The 25,181-nt window shown below is 40.2% G+C and overlaps 1 protein-coding gene across 1 annotated transcript in view; it reads right to left on the bottom strand.

Moving 5' to 3' along the window:
• Window positions 1–25,181, bottom strand: part of PPP4R1 (protein phosphatase 4 regulatory subunit 1) — a 64,743-nt gene that overhangs the window by 12,810 nt on the left and 26,752 nt on the right. Inside the window, exons 5-12 of the mRNA XM_086472473.1 lie at window positions 18,722–18,864; window positions 17,350–17,496; window positions 15,647–15,754; window positions 14,860–14,925; window positions 12,435–12,593; window positions 11,152–11,282; window positions 9,006–9,523; window positions 996–1,171 (exon numbers count right to left, since the gene is read on the bottom strand). Coding sequence (XP_086328599.1) covers window positions 996–1,171; window positions 9,006–9,523; window positions 11,152–11,282; window positions 12,435–12,593; window positions 14,860–14,925; window positions 15,647–15,754; window positions 17,350–17,496; window positions 18,722–18,864 — 1,448 coding nt within the window. The remainder of the gene's footprint in view (window positions 1–995; window positions 1,172–9,005; window positions 9,524–11,151; window positions 11,283–12,434; window positions 12,594–14,859; window positions 14,926–15,646; window positions 15,755–17,349; window positions 17,497–18,721; window positions 18,865–25,181) is intronic.

Genomic DNA, 25,181 nt, shown 5'->3' with positions numbered 1-25,181 from the left:
GCTGAATTATCATCACGTATGAACAGCAGTATCCAAGTAAACGCCACGTTACTCCACTCCCCCTGTGTGTTTGGGCTACGTGGTAGTCCAACAGCTTAGGTGCAAAGTTAATTAAACGTCATCTAGAAACACTGCTCTAATTAAAGAAGGCTGAAAAAGTTTGCACTGGACTGATGTCTTCTCCTAGACTTTTCAAATAGATTTATCAACATTTCATCGGAAAATACTATTTAAGCAATGTGATTCAACAAATCACTTGCTGTGGTTTCATGGAGCATACTTTGTAACCATTGCTTTCTGCACAGCTATAGCTGTTAACGCCATCAGAGCTTGTGGCACTATATGCAGTGAACCTAGTGGGTTTGGCCTAACAGACAGCACAGAACAGAAAATAGTATCAAATGCCAGAGGCTTCAGTCAGGCAGTGGTGGGGTGCTGAAGTAGTGCAAAAAAAGTTTAAAATGTTACTGATTGCTAGAATCCGCTTTCTCTTTCAGTAATCCACACAACAGCGATTGCAGGTCCTGAAATTCTCTTATGCAGGGCAGTAAAGTACTGTAAAATATTTCGACAGGGAGCACAGGGAATAAAGCACCTCTTCCTCCAGATGGGTGGGCAGGGGGGGGAAGAGAGGCAGGAGGGCAGTGGAGAAGGAGATTCACTTGCTATTAGTAGGGCTCTGTTTTAAGGCAGACAATTTCACAGCAAACTGCAGCAGCATTAAAAAGTCTTAAAATGTCATAGTCATAACAGAGATTTTAACGGAAACAGTATCAAGAATTTACATGGACAAGCACAGAACTGGCAAAAACAAAGGCACCCAACACAACTCATTCTATTTTAGTAGCTAGCGCTTCAAAACCAGCCAACAAAACGGAATGCCACACTGCCCAGAAACAGGGGCTGCAGTCACCACACGCATGCAAAATACAGCTCTATTACTCTATTACTAGAGCCCTGGAAAAAAAACCCAGAGATTAAAACTCACTTCTTACCTCAACAGTGTCACCAATTAAAGGCACAATATCACTCAGTATAGGTTTAAAACTTTGTTGGTCATTGACGGTTAGTTCAGTCTGTGAGTCTGGTCCCTTGCCAACGCTGGCCATCGTCTCTTCTTGAGGATCCAGACTGGACGCTCTGAGTGCAGCGGACAACACCTCCACTTGTGCTGCAGCATATGAAAGGGAAATCCATGAGAGACTGAACTGCAATTAACTTCTAGCAAGTCCACAAATCAACTTCTAGGCAGTGACTAATTAACTGAAACATGGCAGAACAACTACAGGGGAGGTACAAATTTCAGATTATTGACTGTTTGTAAATCCCAAACTGCGGACAATTAGAGTAAAACATAAGGCAGATTAACACTCCACTTTTCCTAGGATGCTCAACCACACTCAAGTTCAGTAACATTTGACTTTAAAGAGAAAAAAAAACACCACCAAAAAACGCCAAGAGTAAGAGCCTGCTGTTATGGCAGGATCAGTTCTTTAGGAATCTTCGTACATACTGATGTTGCAAATAGTCTTTAGGGCAGAACGGCACATCAATAGTAACTTACTGACTCGGTCTTTTGTGGGAGGTGGAAGCAAGAGAGAGAAGGGAAAAGTAATTCAAATAAAGGTTGAGAACAGGTTTATTCACACAGAAAGGATTTCGGTTCTGGGAGGCTGTCTGTCTCTCACTAAATTCTTACATTTTTACAGCAACTCTAAAGCAAGATCTACAGACACTAGACCCCCGTAGCTCTTTTCTGGACAGGACACTTCAGCCTCCTTGCATCCTCCAAACAAATAACGAAGGTTGCACTGTTCGATGTCCTTTTATTCATCAAAAGAAAGCATTAGCACTTCAGACTCTGCCATCCACTTTTAAAAAAGATCCAGCAGTTCTGAGACTGCTCTGCTTTCCATCCCTCTGCTTGCTGCTAATTCAGAAAAGCTTTGTTAAGCTATGTTCCTTGGATATTGCCTGACCTAAGCAGATCAGGTGTCAGAGGCAATCTTAGCTACAAGAGACACAGAATTCAGTGCCCACTGACCTACCCTACCTCCTTCTCCACTTCCTTCCAAGAAGGTAAGGGGGAATAATCTCCTCATCCATTACATTTACCCAGCCATCCAGAAGCTCTGTTCCTCACAGACTTTGGCTTTTCCAAGGTTTCTTACATGCTCACCGCGAAATTAAATGACAAACCATATGTTTGTTTTTAATCCCATGTTGCCATACTAAATTACAGAACCTGAATTTCTCAAAACTGTTGCCCCTTGTCCTATCACTACTCTTGATCAGGGAGGGTAATGATAGGACCAGGGGTAACAGTTTCAAATTGGAAGAGGGGAGACTGACATGAGATCTTAGGAAGAAACTCCTCACTGTGAGGGTGGTGAGGCCCTGGCACAGGTTGCCCAGAGAAGATGTGGCTGCCCCCTCCCTGTGTATCTGTTACATGAAGCAAAATTGTAACTCGGCACAATGTTAGCTAGCAAAAACTGGAAAACACGCTTCAGGTTCACTAGTAGAGTGAACAGGTGGAGTCTCATCAACAGGAGTAAAGACAATTCTTTACAATGGCAATGCTAGCTCCATAACTGCACCAAATTTCTCACAGAATAACCAAGAGATAATCTTGCTGTATTACTGCAATTCACCTCAACAGGAAAACACACAGCCAAGTCAGAAACTGAAAAACAAAACCAGTATCATACGAATACTTCCACTATAAAATACATTATGTTAGAAAATACAGTTTCAATATATATCTACAATACATTATATAATTTATATATAAAAGTTAGGAATTTTACAATTCCTAAGATTAACAAAGATTAAAAGCTTGCTATGACTTCATTCTTCAAGTGTTACTTCACCGACAATAAACCTCTGTACTTTAAGGCCCATGAGGATGAACAAGATCAAGGTTAGTAAATCTCTCCAAAATTTGGAAGTTAAATAAATCACCCCAAACCCATGCAAAATAGGTGGTCATTTCAGAGCATGCCCATCTCATTCCAGTGTATTATCATTTAGAGAAATCAAACACGAAAATTAAAGAGTGTTATATTCTGCTGCACATCAAGGAGACATTTTTCATGAAGACTTCTTTCACGACGGACAACTTCATGAAAGATGTACACTCACTTTCATTTAAAAGTCAAGAAAGCTTACCCTGACTAAGTAGCACATACTGCTTCAACACTGAATATGTATTCACTGAAAAACAGTTACTGAAAAAAGACCTCCAAAGATGACTTCACAAGAGTGAGGGTATCTACAGCAGTAATTGAGAATTTTCCAAGATATATTCCCCACCCATGCCCCACTGTCACACGCCTGCACACCTGGACCACCCTTGCTTAGGGGCTTAACGGGATGGAGACCACATATATCCCGATTTCCTCTGCCTGCCCTAGAGGACATATGACGCAAATGTGCATCTCCTCAGCTTCTTGTCAATTCTACAATCCCAAGATGCGGGGATGAAGGACAGGAGAGGCCAAACTCCCAAGGATTTCATTGACTGGCAAGTGCCGCCTTTCTTCTTCAAGTGCTTCTCCATAGGTCCCGTCACCAAGGGTGACTCCAGTGCTATCATTCACCGAAAGGTGAAGTCTGTAAAGATCTTAAGGTCCTAGCCAAAAAAAGCCAAGTAGTCACTATGGAGGGCTCCAGAGTGGTGCAGCGCTTATGAAGAGAGGATGAGAAAGCCTGTGTAAGTATGTGCCTATCTGTGCACAGCTCTAGGTGGCTGCCCTGAAGATACAGAAACTTGAGACAGCATCCTAACTAGCTGTCTTCAGCACCCTGGCCTCAGGTGCCAGGGCACATCCCCTCACAATCCCATCACACAGACACAGTCCAAAATCTGTGCTGACACCCTCCTGACTGAGGTGGCTGCTGCTCCTCCCCACCTCCCACAGAGATCTTTCCTACAGCCATAAGACAGATGTCTTCTAGAAAAGCATTAGAAGCACAAGCAAAGGATAGGGCTCCCCCCTCATGCATGACACAGAGAAATGAATGCCTCAGAGTCCTTGGGAAGCAAGGTTTTGGGAAGACAAATGGAACGGAACCTGCTGGCTAACTAGCTTTCACAGCTACTTTCAGTAAAAATTGGAGTGTAAAAGGTCAGTTTTGAGGATAACACAGAACTGGTAAGACACAGTTAGTGTTCGCTAGATCTTAAACCATCTGCTAATTAACTCTCTTCTCTTGACTTTTACTTCAGGTGACAAGCATTTTTCACTAAGGAATTATTTACTCTTGGCTACCTTACCTGCATCCTAAAATAACTGACACAACTGTAAATTTAAAACCACATTTTACCTGGCCTTATTAAACTTCCTGGTCCTCAGGATTTTCCATCCTTTCAATATGCCTTGTTGTTGTTTTCTGTTTTCCTGATGTTTCACTAGAAGACACTGACATTTCTAAGTGGCAGCCTCCCTTCTTTTTTCTGAAGGATCTGCCTTCCTTACCCTCAGTTCTTACTCAGAGGCAAAAGCCATGGGCTGCATTAATGGGTACAGAGATGCAAGTAAATAAAACACAAAAATAAGAGGAGTTTCTTCTCCACTTCCTCCTCATTTACTGTTCATTAACCACATTATTTTAGACTCTTACTGCAGGCAGTGCTAGTAGCCTAACTTATAAACATAGTTTTTATAAGGGAATGAGATCAAATGACCCCACATTTGGGCTGGTTTATCCCTACTAGGTCTCAATTTGGCAAAGCAGCCTGTAACCGGCATAAGCCACAGTTAGCCCCTCTCTCTTCCTTAAGAAAAGCTGCCATTACATAATTTAGCACTTTCTATGCAAAACATAAGGAGATAAATAAAGCTGAAGAAAGTGTCCCTGGAAAGAAAAATAAAGAAATAAAAACATCTGGGGAAAGAAAAGCAACTTCTGAAGTGAAGACAGCAGCAGCCTCAGGGAGCTGGAAAAAGGTGACCTGAATAAAGACCCTGTGATAATTTTAAAAGAGCCAGCACACTTCAGAGGAATCTGCAGGTTTCCATCTCCCAGTCTGAGACCCTCAGGATGTCTGGCCAGTGGATTGAAAAGGTCCTATTAACAGAGATTACACACCACTGATTAACTTTGCATAGCTTGTGTCGCTCTGCTAGCTAGGAGTTTGTCTGTGAAAACACAGGCCATCTTTATCTTGGTTGCTGACTGCTCAACTACCTATCACTCAGGTTTATCACTTTGGCAACAAGCTAGTTCTGGAGAGAAAGCCTCAAGGTAAAGATTTGTTGGAAGGAGATTCAGTTAAAGCCATTCACCCCTTTCTGAGAATGAGATTACAGAAAAGAGTCTGCTCTAGGGCAGCTGCTGGTCGCTTGTAAAATACTGTGTTTGCTAGAGACCTCATCAGTCTCCATGCCCTTGGAGCAAGGATTTCAAGTTTGAAATGGAAACTGCTCTGATGATAGGGAGGTGCACTACAAAACCAGAAAACGCAGTCAAGTTACAAACTCAAAGAACCCCAAACCAACCAAACAAAACCACCCAAAACCCCCACACAACCACAAACAGTTCATTCTGTGTATCTAAGCAGTAACCCTTTAGTGCTTGACAGCCAAGACATCTGGAAGACTGGGGTATGCACTGAAGATATAGTACTCTGGGCTGCATGAGCTGGTAATGCCTTTCCTTTCCACTGATCCTTCCCCCCTTCCCCTTGGCATAGTATGCTGAGGTACCCCACAGATAAAAGCTGAGTTATTCTGTTCTCAACACTTCTGCTATAATGATGCAAGCAGGTGAGGGAAGAAGCACCTTGCACAACATAGAAAGGTGAGGTGTGGCATGTGAAGCAGAGGAATGCAGAATCCAGAAAGGAAGAGAAAAGAAAAGAAAACAGGAAATAGGAGAGGAAATACACACCGAGGGAGGGGATGGGGGCATAAAGGTATAGTAGTTGCTCTGGATGCATATACACTGCAAAACACATGGGGGAGAAAAAACCAACCAACCAACCAAAAAACCCAAACCAAAACAAAAAACCCCACCACTGTACTGCTCTGACCCAGACAGAATCACTGCCAGTTGAACTCCAGTACCCAATCCCTGCACCTGCCTCAGCTGTCAGGGACTGGGTCTGAAACCAACTAGCAAAATGAAAATCATCAGCCTCCACTGATTGTACCATGAAGGACATCACCTTATTACCATTATCAGTTATTCTGCAGAGTTAAAGAATAAAAATTCAGTGTGATCTTAAGAACCTTCAAAAACCCTGTGCCAATGACCCTGGCCAATATAGTTCCACACAACAGGTATTAATTTTTTTATTTATTAAAGTTTAGAAAATACTCTCCAAAACAAAACGTGTTAAGAGAAGGACGCTGAAGTTGTAGAGTCAAGCGCTGAGAGGGCAGGCACAGCCAGAGTTAAGGCTGTCTGAACAACTTAGCCTTATCGACACATGTATAACATCACACACTACAGTCTCATTCCCAAACTAGACTTTTGCTAACTCATCCCCACTTCATCTTGTGATGTCTCTCAGATGCTTGCCCCACTTGCTATAAAACCCAGAGCAGTGTAGCTATGGGAGCTCTCCACTATGGCAAGCCTTCGCTTACCCACCACAGAGTACACTGCATCTTCCACTCCCGTCCCTTGGCTGGGAATGCAGCAACAAAGACAGAGACACAGCATGGAGGCAGGAATCCAGGACTTGGGTGACAGCAAACCAATGAAGCAAGTAAGTACAAGAAACAGGTCACAGGGATTTAAAAAGAACGAAAGAGAGGAAAAAAAAAATTCCTAGCTTGCTCAGTCTTTGCTGTCAAGAACCAGCCCACACACAGTACAAGACTCATAAAAATATAACGGTTAGTCTGGTGAAGAGGAGGGGGGAGGGCAGGAAAGACCCTAAGCACCACTTGGGACCTGTCTGGCAAACGCTTGTAAGCCACATATACTGGAAACAAAATTATCTGTGAAGTTAAGAAGTTTTATAAAATTTCTATGAAAACAACAAAATTAAGACAACCTTTGGACTGAGTATTTATACCATCAGTTTGCAACAACAGTTTCAGCTGATAAAGATGGACACATAACTCCTGATACTGCCATGAGCAAAGAGGTAGTCAGGGCTCTGATCTTCTGGATCACCCCCAAAGGGAGTTTACCTCCCTCTTGTCACAATTTATGGGGTGTAAGGTCCAAAATATAGGAATTAAGTCAGCTACTCTGAGACTAAAGTCTGGATACCTACCGCTTCTATGTGCGCTTTAGTGTCTCAGACAAGCATGCAAAATGAATACTATTCTATCAGGTTTGGTCTGTTTTCCTTATGCCTCAATGCACTTTGTGTAAAATTAAAACAGCATTACCAAATCAAAACAGGCATGTTGTCAAATTCCAGCTTCTGAAGTATTTACAGCAAACAATGAAAGTGCAGGCAAGAGGAAAAAAGTATACAAGGTTTAGAAGGTGTGTTTCATGGGGCTTCAGTACACAGCCTTGATCAAGTCAGAGGTACCGAAAGGAATACAAAGGTGACTGAGTAATTAAGACCATCCACCCCACCCCAAATTAAGAGTAAATGGCACTAGTAACCCTAATTCAGATCTTTCCTAACTTGTGGGCACTGAGAACCCAGGGCATTGACAACTTAGTAACAGTTTTCTTCTACTGAAATACACAAGTGCTAGTCAACAACTGCATAGACACCCAGTCAAGAGAGGTACAAAAAAAAAATACAACTTGCTCTGAAACAAGATATGAACACATATGACAAATAACCCCGTAACACAGAGCAATTCTGGATGTACAAATACATGCCCACACAAATCTTCATTAAATGTGTTTAAGATATGTTCTGTAACTGGACAGAACAAGGTTTCACAAAACAAACCCAAACAGCAGCGCAAGTTTTAACAGCGGGCTTCAGAGATGGGGTATATGAAGACTGAGATCATTAGCAAGGCTGAAATTTTTCTTTTACCTCTTTCCTTAGAGACACATTGCCCAAAGCACTCTTAAGGCATCGAAGCTGCATCTAGTAACTTCACAATAGATTAAATGGAAGCAGCCCAAAATGGATTTAAGAAAAGCTATTAGCATATCAACCTACTAACATCAAAAAGAAGTTCAAAGTAGCATCAGCTTCTTCTAAAATGTTTTACCCACTTCCAGCTTGGCTCTCTTTTTCCTTCCTACTTTTTCTGGTACAAAGGCACGCTTTCCCCTAGGGATTCTTCAGCTCCAGAATAACATGGCTTCTTCCTTAGTGGTACCTCTGGATTTTCTGACTGCGATGCTCAAAGCTTGCTGTGCCTTAGAATTTATTCTGTATACAAACACCAAGAGAAGTGTATCTCTGGTAGGTACGTGTGAAATAGCTGACGCATTTTAGCCCAGCAGGAATTTGAGGTGCTGCTCCACCAGCTAGTCATACTTATGAAACCCTTCTCAACCCTTCAAGAGCTTTTAAAATGGTAGGTGTGTGTTCAGTTCCAGAATTCAGTTTGGATCAATTTTCAGTTGACAACATGAGATTGCAAAATAAAGACCTTGCAGAAAAATGGAGAAGACTAATTCATTAAAAATAAAATGGATACTGCAACAAATGAAAATCATTTATCACACTTCAATATTTAAAAAGAAAATCTTATTAACCTGCCTTCTTATTTTGCATGTATGCTAATTACAAGTTAATTTCCTGATCAACAGCTTATGCCATTGAACCATCTATTTGATTACATCGTCAAAACAGGCAGTCAGAAGTTTATACTGCTAACTGTATGGGTACTCAGCTTATGGAAGGAATCATACTGCCTTTAAATATCTTTACACAAATGGAAGTTCCCTTTCAGTTCATCATCAATTTCCACAATTAAACCAAAACAAGTACAATCTCTTTGAGGACCAGGAGAAAGTAGTACTTCTGACTTCTGAAACAACTGAAAGGTTAAAGCCCAGACTGCTAAAGAAACATACGCTTATCTCCAAACACTCAAAGTGCTTCAGTATCTTTACTATACCTTTAACATCTGGATCGTCTATATGAGGTTCCAAATTTTCTATCATTTCTTCCAATTCTTTCCTTGTTGCCATAGGAATGTTTGGAGACACTGGCATGGTGAGTTCCTGAATTTCTCTATCGAGTATTATCTCAGAAGTCTGCTGAAGCTCAAAGTCAATATCTATTTCAGGAAGTGGAGTCCTCCAGAAATGGAAAGAGTTGTACAATTCCTGCTCTGAAAGAGAGGTTTCCTGTGAATTCAGCCCAGCCTCCCGCAGACCAGCTGTGCAGCAATGAGAGCTTCGCTCATTCTCGTCAGCCATTTCCCCGCAAGATTCTGAAGACAAAGTGCAATGGAAGGATGACTCAGTCTGGAAATCACTTTCCCGCTGGGAGTTATTTGACACTGTATTTTGATCTTCCATGGCATTTTCAAGTTTTATTGCAAAATCGTCACTATCAACATGTGAAGACAGATCCTCTGTCCTGTTGTGCTCATCTTCTGTTGTAACATCTTCTGTAGTCCTGACTTGTTTGCTGTTGAGTGCCAAAACAAATGCACATTTCAAAAACAAAATATACTTACTGCAAACAGATGCTCTTGAAAATTCACACACATGCTATCAGCTTGCTATTTACCAAACTCAATTTACTTACAGCATAAATGGTAGAGGTTGCAAGGCACCTGTGGAGGTCATCTGGGCCAAACCCGCTGCTCAAGCAGGGACACCCAGATCCACTTGCCCAGGACCATTTTCAGGCAATTTCTGAGTATCTCCAAGGATGGAGACTCCGCAGCCTCCCTGGGCAACCTGCGCCAGTGCTCAGCCACCCTCACAGTAGAAAAGTGTTTCCTGATGTTCAGAGGGAACCTCCCGTGTTTCAGTGTGTGCCCATTGCCCCTGGTCCTCTCACTGGGCACCACTGAAACAAGCCAGGCTCTGTCCTTTTTGCACCCTCCCTTCAAGTATTGACAGATGTTGATGAGATCCCCCTGAGCCTTCTCTTCTCCAGCCTGAACAGGACCCTGTGTCTCAGCCTCTCCTCGTATGTGAGACAGACCAGTCCCTTCATCATCTTTGTGACCCTTTGTTGGATTCCCTCCAGTATGTCCATGTCTTTCTCGTAGTAGGGAGCCCAGAACTGGACCCAGCACTCCAGCTGTGGCCTCACCAGTGCTGAGCAGAGGGAAGGATCACCTCCCTCGACCTGCTGGCAACACTCCTCCTAATGTAGCCCAGGATACCACTGGCCTTCTTTGCAGCAAGGGCACATTGTTGGCTCACGGTCAACCTGTGTTCACCATGACCCTTAAGGCCTTTTCTGCAAAACTGCTCTCCAGCTGGTCAGATCCCAGCCTGTACTGGTGCCTGGGGTTGTCCTTCCCCAGGTGCAGGACTTCACACTTCTCCTTACTGATCTTCAAGAAGTTCCCACCAGCCCATTTCTCCAGCCTGTTGAGGCTCCTCTGGATGGCAGCATGACCTTCTGCCACATCAGCCACTCCTCCCAGTTTTGTGTCATCAGCAAACTTGCTGAGGGCACACCCTGCTCCACCATCCAGATAATTAATGAAGATGTTAAATAGGACTAGACCCAATATTGACCCCTGAGATCCACAAGCAGTTACTGGCCTCCAACCATGCATCACTGATCAGCACCCTCTGGGCCTGGCCATTCAGCCAGTTTTCAGTCCACCTCACTGTCTGCTCATCCAGCCCACACTTCATCAGCTTCTCTATGAGGATTTACGGGAAACCACGTCAAAAGTCTTACTAAAATCTAGGTAGACTATATCCACTGCTCTCTCTTGTCTATCAAGTCAGTCATTTCATCACAGAAAGTGTATTCCAAGGCATCCTAAGACGGAATCATAGACATGTTTGGGTTGGAAGGGACCTCTAAAGGTCATCTAGTCCAACACCCCTACAATAAGCAGGGACATCTCTAACTAGGTCAGGTTACTGAGGAGTCATGTAGTTTTAGCAAATAACTGAAAATTCTGGTAGTCTATTAAGTACTATGAGAAGTTCCAGATCTTTCTATTTACCAAGACAAATACTCAATTTATACAGGAAAGTTAATTTTCTTAACTTGCAGTTCTTACAGAAGAAAAATAAGGAGGAAAAAAAAAAAAGTAATTGTAGATTCAGCAAATTCTTTACCTGTTTTCCTGTGCAGAACCACAATCTTCTGGGTTTTTACCATCTTCTTCTTTAAAGTACTGGCCACTGCTAGATGGATTAGCAAAAGTTGATATGAAAGGCCCCAGAGACTGAAAAGCTGCTTGGCGGACCTAGTGCAAAGGGTCCAAGGGAAAATAAATATTTTTTTTATATATATATATATATATATATAAAAAAATCTTATTGTCCTATAAAACATAAATGCCTGCTACTAGGAACTGGAAGGGTCATAAGCCTGCTGAGGAAAGCAACAGCAGAGGCTCTTGTCTGGAAAGAGTCAGCCAGTTGTACACAAAGTGCTAAGAAAAAAAACAAGTTAAGAAAAAGCAGGGTAAAACACAGTTAAATCACAGGTAACTAACTTGACAGGCCTATTCCTCACAACTAAAGAAACCACAATTATTTAGACAGTAGAAGCAGGTAAATTTGAAAGCCCAGTTGAGAATTTTTAACACCTTGAAAAGAAAAATTTTTGTGCGGCGAACAGACGTTTCACTATCGTAAGTTTGACTAATGATAAGCTCTGCATTTCTTTCCCTTTCCTATTTGGCTATGTTGTTCACTTGCTCCTCCCTTCTCCTAATATTTATTCTCCCCCTCTCAACAATTATCTTATCTACCTCCATTTTTATTATTTGATAATTCTGCTGGCTACAACTTGCACGACTTTCCAGGATCCAAGAGCTCATGCTCCTGTGCAAAAGATCTGCTTTTGGCTCTTGGAAGTAGTCTGCTCAATACAAAAAAAAAAACAAACCACAACAAACAAAAAAACCCACTTAGCAAGGTCTGAAGAGTAGATCATCAAGGCAAAAAAACCCCAAAAAACTCCACAACCAAAAACCCAAAACCAACCAACCAACCAAAAAAACCCCCACACCCCCAAACCAACCCAAAACCAACACAAACACCCCCCCCCCCCCCCACTCACCCCAGAAAAGGAGGTGGTGGTAGGGAATTTGAAGATATACAAATAAATCACATCCAATTTTCCAGTTTTGTTAATGATTTTCAGCAATTAAGTCACAGACAGTCGTGCAGCTAAGAAAAGCTATCCTACTGACACAGTTTTTCTTACACGCTGCAGTAAAAACGTGAGGGACTCTCCACACCCATTGACAAACTAAGTAGTCCGAGAAGAACTTTGCTTGAGGTGAAACAAGTTATGTTATCTCCACCTACAGGGAGAAGTTCTATATGGAGTATCGCAGTAAAATCCTTTAAATATGACAGCTATTCAAGAAACAAAAAGCAATTCTTACCCATCGTGAAGGATCACTAATCAAATTAATAAAAAGAGTTGACAGTTTTGTCCTCCGGACTTCCTGCGATGTTGCACAAGAAACTGCCATGAAACATTCAGCACAGGCTTTCCGAACTCCCCACACGTTATCAGAGCAGAGCTGGAAAAACCTTGGCAGCTGTTAGGAACACAGTAAGTTTGCAAGTCGTAACAGGCAGCACTAGTTTCAAAGCAAGTTCTTTTTTCACATTTATTTCCTTCATCTGGTTCTCTGCCCTCATACTCAAAGGCATTAGTTTAACATTTGCAAGACAACGCACGTTCAGTAGCACCACCCTTTTAATCAGGTACTTATGGATACAGATAAGGAAAATTCTTGCTATTCTTCAGACATGTAAAAGGTAAACAGGTAAACTTTCTAACCTGATTTATATCCAAAAAAACCCAACTCCAAAAATACCCTCAAACCCAGAAAACCTATTATAAGACAAAAGCTCATCTCCACACCATTCTTTTAAAGCAAGTAACATTGAAAGGAACAAAAACATAAAGAATACTGGTGCATTAATGTTTTACCAATCACAGACCACTTCAGATTTTTGTAAGAATCTCACTTAAATGCAGAGGAAGAGCATCTTCAGAAAGAAATAAAACCTTTCTTTTCCACCTAAACTTCTCATTGTTAGACAAATCTCTGTCACCATCTACCCTACAAAGTAGGGCCTGAACTGCATAAAAGAAGAGGGGAATGAGAGAAACACATTTGGTGCAAGAGGCAACAGGTTTGAATAGTTTCACTACTAAAACGGAAGCATTTTGAAGTTGCTGAGGTGCTCAGGTTTTTTGGAAACAGTAATGGTAAGGATGAAATGGTGGACAGAGTGCAGGTGAGGCAGTCAAAGAAAGACATGCAGGTCATCACATGGCTGCCTTCGCTTGCAACAGGCAGAGTGGCAAGATGCAAGTAATACAATGACTTGCTACAGCTCTGTTTTCAACTACTGATGTTTGGCTGTTCCTAATTTCTGTAGCGAAGTTTTCTGGACTTTGCTTCTGATTAAAAAAGCATTTATGTTACAAAATGAAGTTCCACCTAAAGCCATTCAGCTTTTTGACTTTTTTTTTTTTTTTTTTTTTTAAATCCAACAGCAGAAAATGGCATTTTTTGTCATGGAAAGAGATCCCCAACCATCTAGCCACTTTATTGCTTTCACATAAAATAACCACCACTTTGTTATTTCATAGTCTAATTGCACCCTCCACCAAGTTTTAATCCAAATTCATGACATAGTCACTAAGGTGGCATTTGTGTGAGAGACATCAATTTACATCCTCAATTAAGAAACATATGGGATGTAAATCTGCGCAATGATACTTCATTACTGAGTGGCTTGAATCACACAGTACCTACTGAAAAAAACAGCAAATGCAGTAAGAACATAAGAAATGCCCCAAGGGTCGCACTAGGCCTACCTGCCCCAATACCACATCTGCAAAAGGCTGAAGAGCCCCTTGTTGAAGTCATGCCTGCATTTACCCTCTCTCCATCTAAGTCCCTCACTAATTCATGGCACCGATTCATTCATCAGCCTCCTCACAAGGCCCTCAACAAGCTCGCCGTCTATATCCCCAAGAGGAGAAAGCTTGAAGAAGGAGCCCAGTGACTGTCAGGTTGATTTCTGCTCCCTAGCCCGGTCATGTCTCCAAGCCTAGCACCATCCACCAGCCCCTCAGACCCATCAGGGGAATGGGGGGCACTGTTAAAGATCCTCTGCTCACTGCTCCATGCAGTTCCCTGCTTTTCCATTCTGAATTTGTATCTCTTCCCTTTACTTAATTCGTTATTACCCAGATTCATTTATTGTCTCTGCTTTTCTTTCTCGTTCCCTCCTACTCAGGATGGCTGTGAGGCTTTGTTAGGAAAACCAACTTCAAAAGATCCAATCAATGAACAGCAGCATTAAGTGATGTCGTTTGAAAAGACCACACAAGCCTCACCACTTCTTGCAGTCTATACTCTCCCCGACTCCCCCTGTATCTGCAATCTCTCACTGTATTTACAAACATTAGAAGATATATTCCTACCTACCCCTTGCCTAATTTATTTTTGAACTTGCAAATAGCCTCTGCCTCCAAAGCCCAGGGTATTTTCTTCAGTCTAGTTTAAACCCTTCTCACAGCTCTAGAATTGAGTACCTCTTAGCTCTAGACTGTGTAACTTGACAAGTAAGAGTTCTGTATTCACAGTAACTGTTTTCAAGATTGTTGTAAACACCAATCATAACTTCACATCAGGAAAACTGAAGAGTCACAGCTTTTTCAGACACTCCTTACTAAGGGTATGTAGTAGTTGTCTAATCATTTTAGCTGCCCTTCTTCTGTACCTTGTCTAGCTCCACTAGTGACTCATATTAAAAACAAAAATCCTTTAAGAAATGTCTTACCAGCATTTCTTCAGTGGCTTGCTGCCCAACCACACTGCAGATATCTCCAAAGTTGGCTGCACATACCTTGCAGACAAAATGTAAGAAATAACCACTAAGACCATAGTTTTAGTACAGCAAACAAAATCAAAGGAAAAAATAAAACTGCTTTTAAAACCATAAAAACAGGTTTTGGTGCAAACTCAGTATCAGCTACTTCCCCATGCCATCAGTTCTCGTGGCTTCAAAAAAATTCTAGAAATTGTCTTTTTCATTTTAAGCTTAATCAGCCTTTTTTAATCACGAAAGAACCACCCCGGAACTTAAGTGAAAGGGAAGGAGGATGAAACGCATTCAAAGTGCTATCAAAGGAGTATCAAGAAAAACAAACTATGCAACGGCAGAGTGAAATCAAAACACAGCCTCAGCACCTAAATACCATGATGGAGTACTGGTTTATTTCATCTTAATGAGCACCTTTAATTCCATCTACACACAGAGATACGAACTCAGGTGGCTGATGCTGTATCAGTTACAGTTGGTTCACATTTTCGTGGCTACCTACACAATAAGGACAAGCAGATTCTTTCTTTGTTTCTGATAATAAAGGTAGTGACTCAGGAAAAAAACCAACTCAGCATCAAACATAAAATCTGTGGAAATGCAAGCTACAAAGAAAACCCATAGCTTTCACTTATACACGTCACAAATGAGATCTAGCAGGAAGAAGTCATTTAGTCAAATGCAAATCCCAAGTTCATGACACTCCTTTCACAGATAATGCAGACCAGATGCTGTTAATTCATACCTTCCGAACGTGAAACATTCTGCAGTCACAGCACATCTCGCAAAACCTAGGAAGAACAAGTCTTTCCGTGATGTCTTTTCCCACCATGGAGGCCATTTTGCACATTATCTGATGGCAAGACAGACACAAATCAGGGATGCTTGCACAACACACAATTCCATGTCAGTTAAGCAGAGGCTTTTTACGTTTACTTTTTATTCTGATGCACATAATTTTATTGAAAATAGTGACAAATATTGAAAAAAAAAAAATCCATATTTTGAATGGAAAAGGCTTGGTGCTTCTGCAAAATGCATTTACTGTTTTTCTTTTTACCCTCCCCCTGTCATGATGTAACAGCTGTAGAAGAGTTTGGCCTTTCACCAAACTAAATCAAATTCCTAACTAAAGGAGATAACTGAACTCTCAGAAATCACTCTATCTTATCAGACTTACAAAAATAAAAAAAAACAAGTACAAGATGTTTTCACTATTTCAATACTTAACGAATATATATTTCCAATTAACAGAAAATTACTGACAATATGCTTAAGTGACTTCTACAACTTCTGTATGATTTAAAAATCAATTACAACACTCCATATTGCGCATATGCAACTCCCTAACATAAAATTAATGAAAAAGCACATCATACCAAAGAAAGTGACAGCTTTTCCCTTTAACTGCTTTCAATCTGATTTTTAATAAAACTTTCAAAAAAAGAAGGCAATCTAAAAGAATTTTATGTTTAACTTTCCAAATCACATCAGTAGAAACATTTAAACTAATTTTCCTATAACAACAAATTATTATTTTTCTAACCTCTAGGGGGTCAGCAAGCTACAGAAACCTTTGTCAAGTTTCAGTATCTTCAAAACAATGAAGACACGTAAAACCAGTTCTGCTTTAAATTTTGTTCCCTTATGTACCTGTAGTTTCCTCAAGAAAGTATTAGAAATCTGGTGCCAAATGCAATAGTGTCCAGCCTGCTTATTGTTTACGAGTCGAGATACATTGTGAAAGTAAAACATAAAATGAAGTCTCCACCAAGGAAAAAGAAAAAAAAAAAAAAACACCCAGCAAAAAGCATCAACATAAATTGCAAAAATTCAAGGGAAAAATTAGGGCACGTACCTTCTGCCATTTCTCCTTTACAAATTAACTTCTTAATTTGCTTATTAATTTAATTCAATGTAATAATGTTTAATTATTAAGGTTATGTCTAATGCAAAAAAGAAAACCACCAACCAACTGTGCATTAATCAACTCAAATGCTTATTATTTTGTTGAATAAAACAAAACAAAATCAATAAAGAGAACAGACATACAGCAATTCAAAGACCAACAGAATTCAAGCGTTACAGATTTTCCACTGATGGAAATTTTTCACATATGCAATTTAAACATCCCTAAAACAAACAAACTTGAAAAAACTAAAAAGCCAACAATACCAGACACTTTAGGAATCAATAAAATTAATCCCCTGAGCTGCCTTGTCCATCTGAGTTTTTCTTTATAGCACATATAAGCTGCTGAATTTAAATTTAACCTTGACTTGAGTGTAACACAGCATGGAAAAAGTTACAGATTGGTTATGGATAGTAGTATTACTTTTTCTCTCAAATACCACATGGATGTGCAACTTGGAATCACATCACCATCACTGCAACACCAAGCATTCAAGCAAACTTTATACCGTGTGATTTGGTATCGCTGTTACTTACAGCCACGGCTTCCGTCTTCACGTCATCATTGCTGTCTGGAGCCGTCAGATCTATCAGAACAGGGCACACTTTGGTCTCCACATCGTATCTCTCTATGAGTTCTTGCTCCAACAGAACTAACAATGCTGCCTGGCTTGTTTTTCTTACCTATCATAAAGAGATAAAAATTGAACTGAAGAATTCGAAGAGAGTTTTTTTGGGGTTTTTTGTTTAAATATGTGCCCTGTATGTTGGAAGCTGTACCTATACACTGCCACACCCCTATATTAATTGCAGTCTGTGACAGGACACTTTTGCAAACACTTCATTTTTGAAACAAACTATGTTTGAACCCAAGAACACCTGCATACTGTAAACTAAGGCAATGCTATAAAAGTGTCCACCTATGTACTTTCTAAAACACATGACAGCGATGTCAAAAAAGTAGCCATGGCAAAGCTCAGGCTTTAAAGAAAAGCAGCACAACTAATTGGCAGTAACAAAGTTACAAGGAACGTGAATTTTATGAAACAAATCCTCTTTTTCTGAGATTAAAAAGTTTAGCTGATGATGAATAACCGTGTTTACTTCAAATGTATTTTAATTTCTAAGACACAGTTTTGCTTACTGCCATCTAAAAAAAAGAAAGACTGTACAAAATGAGATAACCATTAACAAGTGACTTCATACATGGCTAACCCCTGCCTCTGAAAAAAAGTAATTTCATCAGAAAACGTTAAACACAGCAAGAGACTATGTACTGCAAACGAGCAATTTTGGTAACACCTCTGAGGTCTTTGTTTTGGAGCAAGCCAGTCAAATGCACTACGGAGTATCAACAGAGGTTAAGACAATGAAATAAATCACTGAACCTGCTAGTAAGAGAATATCAACCAGAAGTGTGGTTGTTGTATTATGCATGAATTAGCAAAACAACTACTGAGAGAAATAGGCTGAAGAACCTATTTTTAATTATGGAAAATCTGGAAAGGACAAGGAAAAAGTGACAAACTCCGAGACCTAAAATACGATGTGGAGAAGCCTAAAGAAAGCTTTAGACAAACTAACTCATACAGGCAGAAAAACAAACCACACAAGTTCAATCCAAAAGCTTTACTGGATCGATATACAAATAACTGGTCATGAAGGTACATAACGGTGTAGAAATTTAATTATACCAAGGAGGCAGTTTTTCATGACTATTGTTCCTTTTTGCCAGAATTTAAATTAGTAAGCTTATCAAAATGACTGTTTAATTTTGTCCATAAGAATACAATACCAGATAAAAGGTCCCAAATCAGAACAGACCACATTAGATGAAAAAAACGTTGGAAATTTTCTTTAATTGAAGTTTAGAGTGCATGTATTTCATGTCTATTTGAAAGACACTCACCTGGTTATTCTGGTCTGCGAGGTATCGTACCACAATAGGCAGTAAGTATTTGGAAAAAGCATATGGGATTGAAGGTCTGTTTTCTTGACAGAACATAGCAATATGAGGCACCTGTTCCATCAGTTCTGCCCGCACTGTTGGCTCTGTCAGGTGCAAAATAAAACCAGAAAAGGCACAATAAATGTTTACAAGCATACTGCCAAATACCACCAGAACAAGCTTTTTACAGTCCTGAACATACAAACTATGTTTTCAGGTGTTCACATCACTAAGGGCAATGAGAACAGGAAAGATCATAGCCCCCAAAGTAATCAAATGCCTATGGGCTCCATTTCTTTGACTATAGACTGCAATTGCTTTTCCTTTAGAAAAATATACCAAAGTCCTCTGTAAATTTATGATTGCTGACAAAGTTTCAAAATTCAAAATTAAATCCCAGATAAATCAATACTGAATAGGTTTGCTGTTGATGACAATAAAGAAAAAAAGGCTTCCAATCTGCTCTGTTTCTCTTCCCAAAACATTAAAAGGAACACAGGACAGAAGCCATTTTATTTAAACTGCAGATGTTCTGAAACACGTGCAGGTCGAACTCCATAAGCAATACAAAAATCATGAAGTTTGTATTGACAAAGTCAGATCCTGAAGAGAAGTATTCAAACTACATGCAAGTTTTAGCACAGTTGAATTAATAAAAATTAACAGATAATAAAAGGCTAAATTCTAGTTTGGTGAACACTATGTTTGTAGCACTAACCATGACACTTGACCAAAATAAGCACCTGTTAAGACAAACGTAATACTTAGTGAGACTGTTAATTCTGAAAGCTAAATTCCACATACCATATTAATGCAAAGAAAGGAAATAGTAATGCATGCAGTTTATCTAAAAAAATGTAGTCAGAGAATGAAAGGTTACCATCCTCAGCCTAATCTTCTAATTTCAGTCTAACTTTCTATTTGGAGCTTGCAGCATCTCCTAATATTGAAGTTACCTTGTACTTTGTGCCATGGTAACTCCTCTTTCACTTCCTTATAAAAATTTGCCAAAGCAGTCCTTAGAACATGAGATAGGATTAGCTGCAATTCTTCATTAGGATGAGGTTTTCTCACAGAAAAAAAATAATTAAAAAAAATCAAAATAGATCAGCTGTTTTCAAGACAAAAATTGGTAAAACTATTTTCTTCCTACATTTGGAATAATGGTCCTCTTATCTGACATGGCCTAGCTTCTTCACTTCTGGAAGAGGGGCTTGAAGTGCCAGAGAAAGGAGTCCTTTTACATCTCAACATGTTTTTTCCAGCTGTGTGAAAACCTGCTCAAAGGTGGCTGAACTAAGAGGCCTTGAAAACACCCTCCATTTCCACCTGCCCAGCAGCCAACAGAGAGCATAGCACCTACAAACTGCAGAGTCCTTCCTTGCTGAGCACATTTTGAGATGGAGAAAGCCACTACAACGCAGCCAGCCTGTACACAGCCCCTCTCCCAAGAGCAACTCTGTTGAAAAGGCTGCAGATGGGACACAGCAAAATGAGGAACCCCCAGGTTGGGCAAGGAGGGATGGAGGGCTGAGAGGTGAGTGACAGGGAGGTAAGACTTGCAACTAAAGGGAAGCAAGACTGGAACTTGCTGGACAAGAAACTGGAACCAGGGCCAATGCCAGGGCTGGAGGGACTAGCTCCCACCTCTCCCCATAAGGCTGCTATTTCAAGACATGCCCAGGACATGATCTAAGGGCACAAGAGGCTTATGTGACAGACTTGTCACTAGGATCTCGCTCTCACTTCTTAGGACTCCTGCCTCACTTCTCGCAGCAGACAGAAGACAACTTAATGGGGGGGCACAGAAGGCAGGGACAGCGAGTAAGATAAACTTGGCTGAAGCTGCATGTTTGGCAGCAGTGCTTCTTAAATTGTTTCCGAATTTGCTTTGGGCAGTTCCCACACTCTCAAACTCAAAACCTGCGGCTTCCATTATGCCAATGCAACTGTACGTGCAGTCAAATAAACCATATCAAAGAACTGATTTGGCTGATGCAGCTTTTGCCCCACCACAGCAGCATGATGAAACAGCAAGAACTGGCACTTAAGATTGGTTTCCCTGTGCAATCACACATCTCCCTTAAGTAGCAGAACTATCTGATGATGGAAGCAAGCAAGTGATGGTAAAGAACGGCACTGGGACTGCTTAATCAAAACAGAGTGAAAGAAGCAAAATGCTGAGAAACCAAATTTGTTCCTTTGCCTAGTGCGAAGCTGTGCAAGACACTTGAGCCAGACTCTTCACACGGTAATTGCACACTACTCATTTGACTGCAATCCAAACTCTGTGTCTTCACTGCTCAAGAAATACCACCACTGCAATCAAAGCCAACCAGAGCTCTGTATTAAGCGTATCAAGAGCTATGTATAAAGCTTTGGACACTACTCACTCAAAATAGGCAGACTGTTCTGACTTTGATACTTCTATAGTTTGCCTGCCCACTGGTAAAATAATGCCAACGCTTCCCCCAGATCGACTAGTTTGCTGTGAAATTGAATTCATGGATTTCTTTATGAAGCACCCTAGTAAGAGAGCAATGAGTACCAAAAACGCAAGATCCTTTTTTCTTCAGAACAGGGTTCATCTATTATGCAGCACTTAAGAGAGTGGCCACGCCGCCTGACAATATTGAAGAGCTGCTCACGTAAAGTGAACCCCTTCTTCCTGAGCTAAGTAACCAAGCTGTGGCTTTGTAAGGAACACAGACAGACGAGATTATGCAATTAAAAATTTGAAAAATTCATGAATGGGTTAGAACTGTAAAGTCACCTTAGTTCTTACATTCCCTAACTTTCAGTACATGGCTCTACGATCTTAGTAAGGTCAATGTAAACCAACAAAGGAGCAGCGCGTACGTAACTGGCTGTGTAACACAACACCGTAATTCGCTATCAAAAAGGCATTTGTGCTGTTCTAGGGAATTACTGCTGCTATGTAAGAACTTGAACCTTAAGCTTACCAATTTAGATAAGATCTTAAATCTTCCAAATGCTGAAGCATATGTTCCAGTGTGTACTGAATAGAGCCTAATCTGGCAGTCTGATGGGGTTACAGCAGAGCTTTTTCTGCATTACGTTTCCTAAAGAGCAGAGCAACAATGCCAAAATTTCCACTAAAGATACAGCACTTTCTCACTCCCTTCATCCATTCCTCAGCTTTGTCTTTAGCTTAGACGGGTGGCAGCTCCAAATACAGATTCCAGCAGACTTCAATACATAACAGTGTCTGACACTTCAGTTTAAACTTTTCTGTTGTTTATAGCCAAATTTATGGTTTGGTCATCAACAGAGTGAACAGAGCATGGCAGTATCGGTTAGTATTATCACACACAGCTTCTTAAAGCATAAGCTCATCCAGCTGGGGAATACATCTGTATTGTATATTTTTCGCACTGTACAATACAGTCAGGACCAGACTTCCACATAGTATAAACAAAATCTGGGTGGAGAATTTTGCTTCACATCAAGACTGCAAGTTTCTATTTTAGGCACTCTGGAAAATTGCTGTTTACAACTAGGTTCTCCATAACATTTGCTTGGAACAGTATTTTTCCATTTGGCAGAGGAAATATTTTTAAATACTGCTCTTTTCAAATTACCTCCTGAAGGTACAAGTCTACACCTTAAAGCAGCAGGCTACTAGAAAAAAAGCTGCAGCTTGTCAAAACAAAAAAAAAGAAACTAAATATTAATAGAAAAAAAATAGATCTCGTAACTCACATTCGGTTTTCTCATTCATTAGCACTTCATTCTAACAGGTCTTGTGTATTCTCTAGATGCAGAACTATACTGAACTGAGTTTTCAAAATCAAGCGAAACTATGTGAACAACAGAAAGTGAAAACACTTCCATGTCTTCTGTTTGTGAAATAACTTTGAAAAGAAGTTGCCAGAATAAAGTGACACAGTTGTACCTCTCTTGTTTTCCAGACCACATATATTCCAACCAACATCTCCAAAACCTGGGTAGACTTTGATCTGCACACACCAACCTTCAGTTTTAGCTATTTCAGAAATAAACATTTAAATCAACATCCCAAACTGACTCAAAAAATCATAGAAGTAACTGTGTTCCTTCCTCACCTATGAAAAAACATTTAAAATTCCCCTAGAATCTGACACCACCTCTCACATAAGCAGAGTGCCAACATATTCACCTAGCTACTCCTAGCACATACACTTAGCTTTCCTATATAAATGTGTCAGGTTTATTTCATCTCTGCTCAGGCTTCTGTTCACTCTATATTCCACTTCAGCTATGAAGAAGTGAAGCACTACAGTTAGCTCTACACTGGAAATTAAGAAGGGATTACTGCACAGTGCACAGCATAATACCAACTAATTGCTCCAGAACAGTTACTTGTAAATGAAGTTATTATTCCAGAGCTAGCTCACAACTAGACTTATTTCACAATAGCTTATTCTGCAACAACGTACAGTATTTAGAAGAAATTCTGCAAAGCCTTCATTATCCATTCTGGAATACAAGCAGCAGTCACCTGGCTTCCATCTGTGAGGGGCTGTAAGGTTTTTGTGTTATAGAAGTGCGTATGAAGAACAACTACTGGTGATGTTAATGCTGCTCTAACTGACAACTGATGAGTGTTTTAAGTACACCTGAATATTAATAGTATTAACATTTGCTCTTATTAAGGGCTGTGAGTAAAAAGTAAATGTGTAAGTGCATAGCTTTGCATTTACACTTTCATTCTTCTAAGAAAAAAATTTTGGTGAAAGGCAAATGAAAATATTGATTTGCATGTGCTAGAGAGAAACAAGCAGCGCAGAAAACACCTTCATGCCCTTCCCTCCGCATTGATCCCCCTTTCTGTGCTCAGCCTGAATGCAAGATCCACACCATACTAAGATGCCAATCTGCCAATGGCACGGCCATAGTACTGGATTTGTATGCATGTCTATTATCAAACTGAATGTCATTTGCATGATCAAAGACAAAGTTTAAATGAATTCTATAGTTTATCAACTCAAACTTTATCTATCCCCTTCTTTCCTAAATATAACCTTCCCTTCCCCTCCTTTTTTCCTTCACTGTCATCCACATTTTCCCTTTCAATTTCTCTCATTTCTTGTTTCATATGTTCCCCCAACTTTCCTACCTTTTTTGAAGACAAAATTAAAACTAGACAAGTGAAAATAGACAGTAACCAGAGCCCGTCCCTTTCAGCTTAGGAGTCCATCGGAAAGAACAAAGTGGCTGACGTGTGCTGCTTCAGTAGTCAGGTTCTTTCTCTTACTAACCAGAAATGGACTTCATTACTGACTGGCAGAGCGAGGAATGAAATACAGGCTAGTGAGAGAGGGTAGAGTCATCATTAGTCATCCAGCAGATGCACAGAGAGACAAAAGAGGATCACAACAAGCAAAGGGAAAAATTCTTAGTGTAGCAGGAGGTGGGAGAAACGGTATGGAAAATCCTGAAACATGAAGATGCGGGAGGGGAGAAAACACTACTGACAGCTGGGAAAGGCAATATTAGCATTCCCATTAATATTGCTTACATATGAAGATTTTGTTAAATGAAATGCTGTAACACGGGCTATTCAACGGGTACTGTTGGCAGTTGGCACCTCTCACTACACCAACACCAGTAATTGAAACGCTCTTACTAACATAGGTTAAGTACACTATTAAGTAATTAAGGTTGTGAGGCCATCCACATTAAGCCTGATTATACAGCTTCAAAACTTAATAACCAATCAGTCTAATAATTGTTTTTAAAATCAGTTTGTTTTGCAAAGTGCATTCACAACAGATTCTTTGCAGTAAAAAGACTACTTTTAATTCTAGAGAAAAAAAAACCTAGCCTGTTACATACAAGCAAATAAGCACCAGTCCTCCAGGAAGTCACTTTCTTCTTCCCTATCATTTTTTTTAGAAAGATACCTATATGTATCTATTTCCCAGTACACGAAAATACCACATATAGTTTAGAAATTAATATCTAGACTCCTCCTCTAAAAGAACCCTCAGAAAATAAGAGCTAAAGCTTCTGGTACCCCTTGCAAGCACATTGACTAAAAAGCCAATAATGCAATAATTCTGGCTGAGGCTGACTTTCAAAGTCAGTTAATCATACTTATGCACACAATGATGAAGCCTTGTATCCTACAAGCCATTCACAAGCTGGTACCCAAAAAAAAAAAAAAGTTTGAATGATACTAATTTACTCAAGTGAAAAATCCAGACATAAGGCCCTCGTTCAAGCTCACATAAGTCCGTGGCTAGTCTACATCTAAGAATGAAGAAGGCCCAACTGTTTTAACATGAAGATAAGCATTTTATCCCTAAGAAGGGTTTATGGAGGATAAATTAACACTTGCCAAGCACTGGGCTTCTATGCCAAGCTGCTTTTTGGCTTCTGTAGGTTCAAAGACAACATAAAAACATGTAAGCGGGAA

Source organism: Leptosomus discolor, chromosome 13 (genome assembly GCF_034619465.1).
Source record: "Leptosomus discolor isolate bLepDis1 chromosome 13, bLepDis1.hap2, whole genome shotgun sequence".
Classification (NCBI taxonomy): Eukaryota; Metazoa; Chordata; class Aves; order Leptosomiformes; family Leptosomidae; genus Leptosomus; species Leptosomus discolor.
Note: the sequence above shows the minus strand (reverse complement) of the source record. Positions and strands in the feature narration are given on the sequence as shown.